The 12,631-nt window shown below is 42.4% G+C and overlaps 1 protein-coding gene across 1 annotated transcript; it reads left to right on the forward strand.

Annotated features, from left to right (window-relative positions):
- Positions 1-3,522: 3,522 nt before the first annotated feature.
- Positions 3,523-4,686, forward strand: htr1b (5-hydroxytryptamine (serotonin) receptor 1B; the record flags this gene model as incomplete). Its single annotated transcript, XM_080011996.1, has 1 exon — positions 3,523-4,686. The coding sequence occupies one exon, from the start codon at positions 3,523-3,525 to the stop codon at positions 4,684-4,686; it is 1,164 nt and encodes a 387-aa protein (XP_079868122.1).
- Between the last annotated feature and the right edge of the window lie 7,945 nt (positions 4,687-12,631).

Consider the following 12,631-nt stretch of genomic DNA (forward strand, 5'->3'; position numbering starts at 1 on the left):
GCCAGAATTGGCAAGAACCTTTTACAAGAATTGAAAGGCAGCAAAAAAAGAACACCGTCAAATGAAAAACATCCCTGCCACTTCAAGTGATCAAAGGCATACTTTTAAATAAACAATTTGAAAAATTTAGAACTTTACTTTATTTAAGAAATTTAGAAGCCGTGGGTAAACACAGATGTTGACAAAAAAATACATTTTGAATGGAATTCCTGGACTTGTAGGGTAATCCAACCAACACAGACGATATTATGGATTTTCCCTTTAACATGTGGAATTTTTTTTTAACATCAAGGGTTGATTTTTCTAAGGTTGCAACGCAAATGAAAGCGTTTCAAGCAGCGCAGGCAGACACGGCCCAGGCGTACGCTGCTCGGGCCTTACTCTAACCAGCACCAGGAGCTCACAGGAGGTACGACGACTGCGGCGCCGTCGCCTTCCCAAAACCGCGCCACTCTGTGTCCGCAGCGGGACGTGGACGGCTTCCAACTCTTTAAAAGGTGCTGATGAGGTGGGGGAGATACCTGGCAGGCTGCGCTCGCTCTCCCCTGACCCCCCCTGTCCTCATCGTGTTTTCAAATGGACAGAAGGGCTCTGACCTCAAAGAGCAGCACAAGGGCTCATCCATCAGCCGTCACCGGCTTGGATCTCATTTCCCATCAGCCACGGGCTTTGTTTCAGAGGAGGAGCATCTAGTATCTATTTATATGTAATATCCTCTATATAGTGTACATGCATTCCCCTACATTCAATAAGCCAGGGGTTCCAAAACTGGCATCTGCGGCCCCCTATTGGTTGATGAAGGAATAGCAGGAAAATGTTTTTTGGTAAATTAAATTTATATTTTGAAAAACGCACAAAAACATTAATATATACAACAATGTTTAAAAATGTAAAATAAAATTTTATTAAAAAAAATATACATAATCACCTAATGTTTTTAATAAAGCATTATAATTGCGTTGCTTAATTTTGCACACCACACAAAGTAATTTGTTTGCCGACGGGGCATAGCCAGTAAAATGTTTAAGATAAGCTACATCAACATCATGAAGGGGATTTCAGCATCTTCAAACAAACTGACGTCAATTTCTTTTGTTTGTGTCATCAGCTTTTCGACAACATATAGTGAGAAATATTCCCAAGGAAAATGTATGACATGTCTGTTGTCACTGGGCATATATTAGTTAGTACTTCCCTTTTTATCCATTTCCCATATACTGTATAATGTACACAGGAGGTTTAACTACTACGAGTTTTAAGTTTTTTTTCCTCGATATCTCTCAAACCCCATTTTAAACCTTGCGAGGTCAGGTGTGACCGTACCGTATGTTCAGTGGAGTCACAAATGAAATCCCAGAGTGTGGCTGCAGCGCTGCGGTATTTCCTGTTCACTACATTACATTTTTTGCTTCATTATGCATCAGTGCCATCGGCAAATCATATCAAGACTGGGAAAGTATTAAAAAAAAAAAAAAAAAAAAAAAAAAAGAGCAGCGGCACAGTCCCATATATACAGTGAATACCAGCGCTGCACATGTTCGATTTGGAAAGTGAGAACCCAGAAAACAGTAGTTGTGAAGAGTAGTGTCACAGTTCTAGCAGGAAGCCTTGGAGAGCCGCTTGGCGGAGCAGCAGGCGCCATATGCCATCAGACCAAGCAGGGACACGCTGCTGTGGGCCGGCTCCTGCAACTCCACATGTGCCCTATATTGCTACCAAATTACTGCCGCCATTTCTAGGAAGCCGCCTCCGGTGCAGAAGAAGAGCAACAATTCCCGGGAGAAGGCTTGAGACGGATAATAAAGACGAATGAAAACAGTTTTCTTCATAATGTATTTTAATTATACTTTCCTCATCCATCCTAATCTGTGCTCCATTTGCCCCTGTAGAGGCTCTGGTGAGTACGTCTTCCGCTACGTAATTGTACGATCAGAGTGCACAGGCCCGCCTCGAACTGCACGGTAGAAATGGCCATAACCGCAGGAAAGCAGGATTGATTCGGGGGGGGGAACGGTCCGGGCCGAAATATGACACTTTCAGGATCCATATTCCAAACATGGATGACCCAGCTGCCCAGCATGGTCATGTCCCCCTTGAGTCACTTAATAAAAAAGAAAAAACTAAAAAAAAATAGGATTGGAAGGAGCCATTCCCTACAGCGATGCTTTTGGGTGGGGGTACATCTCACATTCCATACGCACAACAAGGGATCTGCCCTCATTTAGGTCTGCCCTATTTGATATCAGCTCTCACAGCTGTCAGTTATCACGCAGAGTGAGTGCCAGCCACAATGGTGAAAAAGGTCAACCCAAATATTTTATTGAAGAGCACCTCCTCGGAGCCCCGCTCAAAATGTGTCAAATATGTAAATAATGTGCAAATAGCGGAAGATCTGCTGTAAGAGACAAACAAGTTGAACTTGTTGATACAACACGAACAATACGATAACGTACAATATAATAGGATACGACAACATACAATATAATACTATGCAATATGATAGGAAATGAATCGATGCGATAATATACAATATGATAGCACTTTATTGATCAGGGGTCAGTCCATACTGTATGTTGCATGTTCTATGAAGTCACACGCTCATATAACGGGCTGACTTTGATGGCCGCTGGATACCTTTAATATCTTGCTAAATCTTTCAGAGTAGGAAGGCTCTGTTGCCGTTCCCTGTTCTCATGTATTTAGAGATGAGGAGATAATGGCGTTGCCGTCGCTGAAATGGGTCACCTTCACAAGGGATTTCCACAAAGAAAAGTAATGTTTCAAAGCAGTGCATGGAAACACCTTGTGCTTTTATGTACCGCTGGGGGGAAATAGAAAAAAAAAAAAGGCTTGAAAGCTTTGCAGGAAGCTTGAAAGAGCTCATGTTTAGGTTCATTCGAATCATCAAATCCTGGCAGTTGTTGGTGTGACAGGTTGGAACCATTGGGCACTATGACCCAGCAGATCCTGCTTCCTGGTAAAAAAATAAATTAAATAAAAAAAAATAAAGACAAACCCACTGTGATCAGTGGCGCTGGTTCCACAGTCTGGCCCTGTATAAAACCAAGTCTTTGGGGTTGGCTGCGCATTCAACCGCAGGGGCCCCGAAGAGTGGAGGCAGGAGGGTGTATACGTATCATAATGGATTTATGGAAAAGATCTGTGCAATTTTGCAAGACGTTAGGGCATCCACATGATACACTGCTTTTAATGTTATTATTCTATTCATTGATTACAATTTAGGGTAGGGTTATTTTCCTTTAATGGCCGAAAACGGTTCTTTCAACTTAAATGGATATTTGCTGCACCTACTTCTTGTTTTACTTTAAAAGAAACGACCAAGAGACTAATTTTACCCAAGTTATTTAGAGAGAGAAATGGGGATGAAGGGCGTCTGCGTGATTTCCACAGCGGTTAGATGGAATTTTAACGAGGAGATGAACCAGAACTACACTTCATCCATTATAAGGGTAATAATAAAAAAGTGAAGCTGACGATGGAAGAAGGGGACTAGAGTGAGTGATGGAGAGCTCCGGGCGGGTCGACTCAACCCCCGCGCCAAACGCCACCAACGGCACCTCCTCCAGCCTGGACGGTCTGGAGCGCCTGGATGGTCCACCGGAGGACAGCCTGCTCTACCAGATCTCCATCGCGGGGATCCTCTCCGCCGTCACCCTCGCCACCACTTTATCCAACGCGTTCGTCATCGCGGTCATCTCCCGCTCCAGGAAGCTCCAAACCCCGGCCAACTTCTTGATCGCGTCCCTGGCCGTCACGGATCTGCTGGTGTCCATCCTGGTGATGCCCATATGCGTCCTGTACACCGTGACGCACACCTGGACGCTGGGGCAGATCGTGTGCGACATCTGGTTGTCCTCCGACATCACCTGCTGCACCGCCTCAATCCTCCACCTGTGCGTGATCGCCTTGGACCGGTACTGGGCCATCACGGACGCGGTGGAGTACACCAAGAAGCGCACGACGGTGCGCGCCGCGGCCATGGTGGCCACGGCGTGGGTGATCGCCGTGTCCATCTCCCTGCCGCCGCTCTTCTGGAGGCAGGTGAAGGCGGAGGAGCTGACCAGCTGCAACGTCAACACGGACCACATTTTCTACACCATCTACTCCACCTTCGGAGCCTTCTACATCCCCACGTTGCTGCTCATTGTGCTTTACGGGAGGATTTATGTGGAGGCGCGTAAGAGGATCTTGAAAAGGTCTCCAAAGAAGAAGAAAGGCACGGGGAACGGGAAGGAGATTGAGGGGAACGGGGGCGTGGGGAAGAGGCTGACCTCGGTTCGTCTGGTCTCCGGCTCCCCGGGATCCAGTGCGTCCTCACACTGCGGGGACACCGGGTCCCTGGTCGGTGAGAACCAGACCCAGGTGAAGGTCACCGTGTCGGACGCGCTGCTGGAGAAGAAGCGCATCTCCGCAGCCCGGGAGAGGAAAGCCACCAAGACGCTGGGGATCATTCTGGGCGCATACATCGTCTGCTGGCTGCCGTTCTTCATCTACACCCTGGTAGTGGCCTCCTGTGACTCCTGCTTCTTCCCGGAACTCTTTGACTTCTTCACCTGGCTGGGTTACCTAAACTCTCTGATAAACCCCATTATTTACACCATGTCCAATGACGACTTCAAGAAGGCTTTCCATAAACTGGTGCACTTCAAGGGCTGCAGCGCGTAAAAGACGGGTTTTCAATGATTCAAGGAGACCCTACAGGAATTAGTAAAAAAATAAAAAAAAAGGTTGGGATCTTGTTTTGGATTTATGTGTTTCGACAAAAGCGGTTTTAAGGTGGGTCTGACAGGGAAACTGAGAATCCGACTTTACGCACCACATTTACGCGTTTCCCGCAAAGATTTTATGGCATCGTAAAATGCAATGATGGGTGGGTTGTGTTTACATAGATTCCATTTGGGGAAACTGAACTGTAACCATAGGATTTATATTTGAAAATGCATTCAAAATTAAAATGTATATTCCTCTCTTAATTTCATATGTATAGCTCATTATTTTTATTGTTCTATGGAGTTTATATTTGGATGTCCGTCCACGCCTAACATTATGCTGTTTATTTAGAGCAACCCGCGGCCAAAATTTGGCCCCCGCATTAATGCAGAACTGCCCTTTGAATAAATTTAAAGGTTGGGCAATGAATTAATTTCAGAAATACATGTAGCACCTTTCATCGAGAGAATATAATAGACAAATGCATTTGTTAATTTTAAGCAGTTTATTGTAACTTGATGACAGGGCTGGCTCTAGCCATTCTGCCGCTCCAGGCAAACTGTCGAGAGGGTGGAGGGGTAAGAGAGTGACGGAGAAAGTGTCGCCAATACGCAGTGTTTGTTTCATTCCTTAAGGAAACAGAGTAAAAAAAAAAAAAGAGACTTCTCGGCCACCTATCGCGCCTGGGTTGGTACAGTCGGAGCGGGGCCTCCCTCGAGATGGCGTGTTCGTGGCCCACAGGAAGCACCGCCCCTGCTTGATGAAGATAATTTGAAGGCTTTATGAAGGTGGTATTGCACCCCCCCCCCCCCAGAATCGAGAATTCAGCCCTGATTTAGAATTGCACAGAAAAACCCCAAGTGAATGACCCCTCTGCCTGCTGAATCAGGCAATAAGCGGAGGTCGGCGCGCCATCGTGGTCAAACAAGCAGCGGCTGTCCAGGTGTTTGCTTGGCGGAGCTGAAGGCCGATTCATTTTGCTGAACAAACAGAGACGGGGAGCTGCATCTGTGCGCTGTTCTGTTTGCTGCCACATTTTACCTGGCTCCATGTGTGTTCCGGTCTGAAATGGTTTGTCATCAAGCTCATTAACCGCCGTGAATTGTGTCGATCAAGCCCAGATCCGCAGAGAAACAAAATAAAACTCGAAAGAATGGCTGGAGATGTATGTGGGAGTGCGTATGGTTTTTGGAAGAATTGCCTCTAGATGTTTGGAATGAAGCCGTTTATATTCAGACATGCTTTGTGCAATAAAAGTGTCCATGCTTTTTCAGTATCTGTCTGTTATCACTTTATTGAATCACCTTTTACACACTTTCCTCACAGAGGGATCCATGAACCAGTGTTAACTGATATTTGTCACATTTGGGCCTTAAATTTGACCATGGAGGCTTCAAATCAGGTGATAGATTTGGTTTGAATTTGACAATCACGTCACAGCTGACTGTTACAATAATAAAATAGCTGCATGGGGCCATACACAGGGTGCGTTACCAACACCAATTACAAATTTTCATGTTCCCACAGAATGTAGCATTAGTTTGTGCTGTCGTTCTTCTTTACATTAGCACTACATCTAAAATGAGTTACAACTTTCAGAGTTTCCAATAAACGCAGCATCGGCCGACATAAATTACATGGTGACACAGGTTTTCCCGAGTCCTGGTGGCACGCAGAATTACTACCACCAGCCGATGCACTTGTTGCGTGTTATCAATTTATCCTAAAAATTGGAAGGTATCTGTCTCCTACCTGTTGTCCACAGAGTCCTGCCTCACAGTGTCTTTGTGGAAGGAAATCAAGTTCCCAGCCACATGGTTCCCTTCAAACAGATTAACCACCGCATGTCCCTCAAAGACATTATATCAACTTTGTGACTGAAAGGGGTAAAAAATAAAAAAGAAAGTTAAAACGGACACGATTCAGACCCGTTGCACTGGAGCTGCAAGTGAACGCAGAATATGTTTTGTACTGTTTTTGACTCCTACAGTTTCTATGTTAGGACTGGCTCGAATGCCCCAAAATAAGGAGGGACAGGGCAGCGGGTTAGATGCAAACAGGATGAATTTATATTTACAAAAAAGGCAAATGTGATAAAAATATCAAACTAAAAGCCCTGCTGAAGTCAGGCAGGTAATACGATACACGCACGCTCACAAATATACACGTGCAGTTTGCAACCGCCGCAGAGCGATGGAGTCTTCACCACGTAGCTTGCACAGTGCGACTGTGCGTTCGAAGCTACGATCTGCACATATATAGCAAATTGGATGATGACACAAAGCGTCTTACTCCACAGCGCAATACTCCCATCTTTAAAGTAACAGTCCACATCTGCCTTCAAACCACAACATCTCGTTGGCAGAACTCAACATGCTGTCCATGGAAATAGAGCTGCACTCTGGATTTTGAAGGCGTCGCTGAGTCAGACATTTCAATGCTTTGGAGGGCTGCGCTGACAACCTTTTAAGGATTGTTTTCTCATTAATTCTGCAAAGTAATGTGGACCACAGATTTAAAATACAAATCAAAATAGATCTACTGACATCTACCAGGGGAGAAGCTATATAAATATCCACATAAATTGATAGTTTGTTAACTTCTAAAGACTATAGGGTGACAGATTCCACACTGCACACGGTCTAGCTGTTAGGTGTGGTCAAGATGATGAACCCAAATGCAGGACACACACACACTTTTGGGAGTCTGTACAGGGGTTTGTCGCCAAGACACAGGGAATCGGGAACAGGCAACGGAAGGGGGATCAGGACCCTCAGGGACCCGTGACAGGGAAGGCAGGCACTCACGAGCAGGCAGGGAATCAGGAGCGGAGAACCAGGAACCAAGCGTTCAGGGGGCACACCGAGGGAAACATGCAGTACCACAAACAGGCAAAAAAAACCCCAAAAACCAGCCATGCCGCAACATAGGCAACTCAACACCAACAGAGTGAATGGGACCGGGTTAAATACCAAAGGAGAGACGAGGAAAGTGGAGACAGGTGGTGCGATTACCAGCTAGGGACTAGTGTGCAGTGAGAGGGATGTGACGCGAACCCAGACACAGACAGAGGGAGCCAGAGAGGGTAGAGGAACCCAGAGGCAGAGGCACAGGGTCAAGGCAGGGGAAGAATCCTGCCACGAACTGGACATTCTCAAACCGGAATCTGTGCGTTTATCGTAAAACATTTGATGGCATCATAAAGCATCTTACTTTTAACCTCATGTAGTCCATCTTCAAACGAGACGTGCGACGTCTCAGCTGACCACGACCAACTAAATATTTGGGGTCAAAGTTGCTCGGTTTTTCACAAATATCTGCTCCGTATGCGGATCGATTTGGATGAAATTGAAACCACGAGATCCTTGTTACATAGCGGTTTAAACGACACCTCAACCTAGTGTTTCTAGTTTATGCCGAAGTATGTATTCCAGATTTTAGCCGGGTTGGACATACTGTATTTGGGCGTCAGTCGTACTGGCTCGTTGGTCTTAAAAGTTGCTCAAAATCGGGTTGGCTTTCCGCTAATATCTGCTCCATATCTGGATCGATTTGGATGAAACTTAAACCACAAGATATTTGTGGTTTAAGCACGGCTCAAACAAAACATCAACCGTGTTTGTGTGTTATGCCAAAGTTGGTTTTCCAGATAGTTTTAGGTTTCAGAATTCCGAGAAATCTTCCCTAATCCGAGGTTCCTTAATCCGAGGTTCCCGAATCGGGGCTCTGTGATTATATGCAGGGAGGTTTGGAGCGGACCGATGGACTGTGCCCGGCTGCTCTGCCCGGCTGTAGAGCGCCGCGGCCAGTGGGAGCGCGGAGGAAGCATCGGCGCTCCTGCCGTACGATAGGCTGTCTGTGTCACATGGTTGTTTTTCTGATCTGTATGATTTGCTGTTCGTTGTCACATGTTTTGTAAAACACAAAAGTGGCTGGAGGGGAATGACTTCCAGGAGAAGGACTTCCGAAGCTTGGGCTTTTATAGACTCGGATGATGATGTCACAACGCAGCCCGCTCCTGAAACCAATGAAATTACGACAGTTTTTCACTCATTTCTAAATGTGGATCGATATTGATCAAATAGAAAGACGTCTGAAACGTCCCGGTTCCAACGAGCCCTCAACCACTGCGCGCTGCCGATGTCGTGTTTCAGATACTTTAAGCACGAAAGACGCTGAGATTAAAAGTAAAAAATGCAGAGCTATAACAATAACAATTACAATAGGGGGCTGCAGGCTGGACCCCTAAAAATTGTTTATGTACTTAAATTTTTATAGCTAAAGAATGAAGTGTCTGAAAAGAAGATTACATTTATTTAAAAAAGTATTATCCCTTTATTAGTATCAATTACCCTTTAGATTAGCATCAGGTAACTAATGCACGGGTCCTCAGTTAAATGTGAGATAGATATATAATAATATGCCATTAAATCAGACACAAAACCTAAAACATAACTACAGCATGAAAGGCAAACTGCGTAGTTAAACTTTAATTTATACCTGTAGACAGACAGACAGACAGACAGACAGGTAGATAGACAGACAGACAGACGGATAGATAGATAGATAGATAGATAGATAGATAGATAGATAGATAGATAGATAGATAGATAGATAGATAGATAGATAGACAGGTAGGTAGATAGACAGACAGACAGACGGATAGATAGATGGATAGATAGATAGATAGATAGATAGATATGGATTGGATTCTGGACAATGGCTTCTTTATTGTCTTAGATTTTCGACTTAATTCGGCAGCTGGAACAATAACAAAAACAACTTTCGTAATTCATTTTCATAACAATAACAATAAATACATTTCATTTTAGAAATATATAAATACATGTTCGTTGTAATTACTACTTTATTGTATTTTTTCTGTTAATAATGTACAAATGGAAAATTCACTTTAATATATTTCTTGTCTATATTGTAATGCAGACGAGATTCATGTAACTTTGACATTAATTTGGCATTACAATTATTATGGAAGAATTTGTGAATAATACAAACACTTTCTGCCTTTTTCATTAAAGCTTGTTAAGTTTAGCTGTAGGAAAATGTTTCTAGATGACGTTTATTAAAAAAACAGTATTTTATTACTGACCTCCAACGCTGGATGTTTGGACAATTGCTTCTTTATCGCCTTAGACTTTCTGTGTTTTAATTTTTTGATTAGCACTGTATTGAATTTCTTCTGCTAACAATCTACAGTTGGAAAATTCAGTTAAATAGATTTCTTGCTGATATTGGAATACAGACAACTTTTATTGAATATTCACATTTATTTCGAATTAGAATTATTATGGAAGGACTCGTCACTTTTAATGCCTTCTCCCTTTTCATTTAAGCCTGCTTCGTTTAGCTGTAGGAAGCTGCATGGACATGGTTTTTATCACAACAATCATTTATTTTTGCCTTTAAATCAAACCATGTCATTGTAATTATAACTCAGCGTGTTATCTGTGGAAATAGAACTCTAGTCTTAGTGACGGAGGGTGCCTTTGTTCTCGCGTGGGGCAATCGTGACGTATTTACGGAATTTACGAAAATTACGAAGCAAAGTCACATAATTTAAGTGGTGACCACTTTCTGTCGATTAAATTGTGTTGTCTTTCTGCGACTAATTTCACAGGTTCTAGTTTTCCGACGCGTTCCCAGTACAAGGAACGCATCACTCCTACCCACAGTGGTGGTGGACTCGACTCCACGTGGTGACGGGTTTCTGGGGATTCATGTATTTCCGTGTCCAAGTTTTTCGATGGGGGGGAGACTCCATGAAACGGGAAAACGGTTGACGTTTTCACATTGTTAGTTACAATTTTCAGGATGCTATTTTTCCGATTCGTTACGAGAAATATGAGCTCCTCATGAGCTTGCCGATTTTGTATCGAGAAAAAAAAAAAGTCAAAAAGTGATCCAACGCATCCGCTGGTGCATAGAAGTCACCGCAGCAGAGGAACTTCAATGCATTCTAAGAGAGACCCTGTTAAAGTTAAAATCGGATTATTTCTGTCTCATTTACGCTTATTTGCATGTTGGTGCAGGAGGCTGATTTTTATACTCAATTTGGGATCAGGAGCGGCCTCTATAGAGATTTTAAACCCTCTTGATGCTGATAATACCGACCTTATACACCAGGACCAATTGGGATAAGTCCTGTACACTCACCGGTGGACACTTCACACACAAACACACGCACGCACAAACGCACGCACGCACAGACACACACACACACACACAGGAGCGATGGCGTACCTGGAAGGATCGCATCAAAGCATTTGCTTCTGGAGAAGTGCTGGTGTCTTTGCTCGCTCGACTTTTTTTTTATTGTTTATATTGTTATATACACTGTTAAACTGTTTAAACTCGTTGTTAAATCAAAGCACAAGAGACAATACAAGCCCAAGTGCTAGTTAAAGTGTTATCTCACAATTAAATCTCAGCCAAGTCTGTGTTGATGTATTGCTCATTTAGAGTGATAATATCTCTAGTAATACTACTACTATTGATACCAGTACTAGTACTACTACCTTATGAGTAAATGTTATGCATTTGCCAAGTTCCCACATACAAGCACGGGGGACATGTAGCGTACTATTCTATCAGATAGATAATACTGTAGATGATTTGAGGAGATGGTATCAAGGGCGTGATTAATAAATGTATTATTGTTATTATTATTATTATTATTATTATTATTATTATTATTATTATTATTATTGTTGTTTATTTTATGTACCAGTTGAATATACTGCAACAAGGCTGTTGTTTTGCGAAAAATCAACAATTCTTCAACATTTTTTTTGTCAGTCCCTTTAGGAGTAGAAAAACATTCCTTTGTTTATTGAAAAAACTTAATGAAGCCCACGAACACCCATATTTTCATTCATATGGTGGCTTATAACTCTTATAGCGCTTATAGTGGCTTTAAGTGGATTTGAATTTCTTTAGCAAATGTTTAAAAAAAAATCTCTGTGGTTTATTTACTGTACCTTAAATTGCATACTACAAATAATCACCATATTGAGATGATACTAATCACATGAAAATGAATTATTCATACATTTACATCGATGTGGTTCAGTCGACATGGAATGTTGCAGAGTGAAGGGCATTTATTTGTTTTCTTGACACATAAATGATTTTTATAAGTTTTAATCTTCTGTTACACAAGTACTATACTATGTTTACAGCTCATTTTCCCTAAAATAATGAAAGTATCTTCAGACACATTAAGTAAAATTCATTTCCCACAAAAGGTTATTCAATCCAGCCATTTACTATTATATTTATATGAGGTTATCAATGGTATTCTTCTCTTCACTAAAATAAACCTCAATATGACAGTCTATTTACATTATTACTAGATTATACAATTTATTTCTGTGATATTAATCAAAAAAGTAATCAAAATGACTAAGTATGTTTCAAAATGTTTTAGGTTTTCTTATTTGTTATGTATGTCATTATTTCCTACATATATTATTGTGAAACTTCTCCGTCCTAAATGCTTCGAATCTAATTTTGGGAAAGTCTCATCGGCATGTTTCCTGGAGCATTATGTTATCTCATATAAAATATTTAAATACGCGTCTCTGTCTTTCTCAATTGTAGAACTAAATCCAAGTGCCTGCGTACACCATGCATCCATGTTTACCTTATCCTCCCCTGTGTATTTAGTCTCTGTGTTCCCCGCTCTCTGTGCCAGTTCGTCTATGTACCATGTGTCAAGCGTTCCAGCGTTTTTAAAACAAGATTTTAATTAAGCAAATCAGGTGAAAGTGTTGAGCGTGACTAGCGGCTGCTTACACAAGGTAACCTAATGAATGTATCATGTTAAAGATAATGTTAAATCCCGGCAGAAATATATCCACCCTATATGGTTAAGAAGCTG

This window comes from Zeus faber (genome assembly GCF_960531495.2).
Source record: "Zeus faber genome assembly, chromosome: 13".
NCBI lineage: Eukaryota > Metazoa > Chordata > Actinopteri > Zeiformes > Zeidae > Zeus > Zeus faber.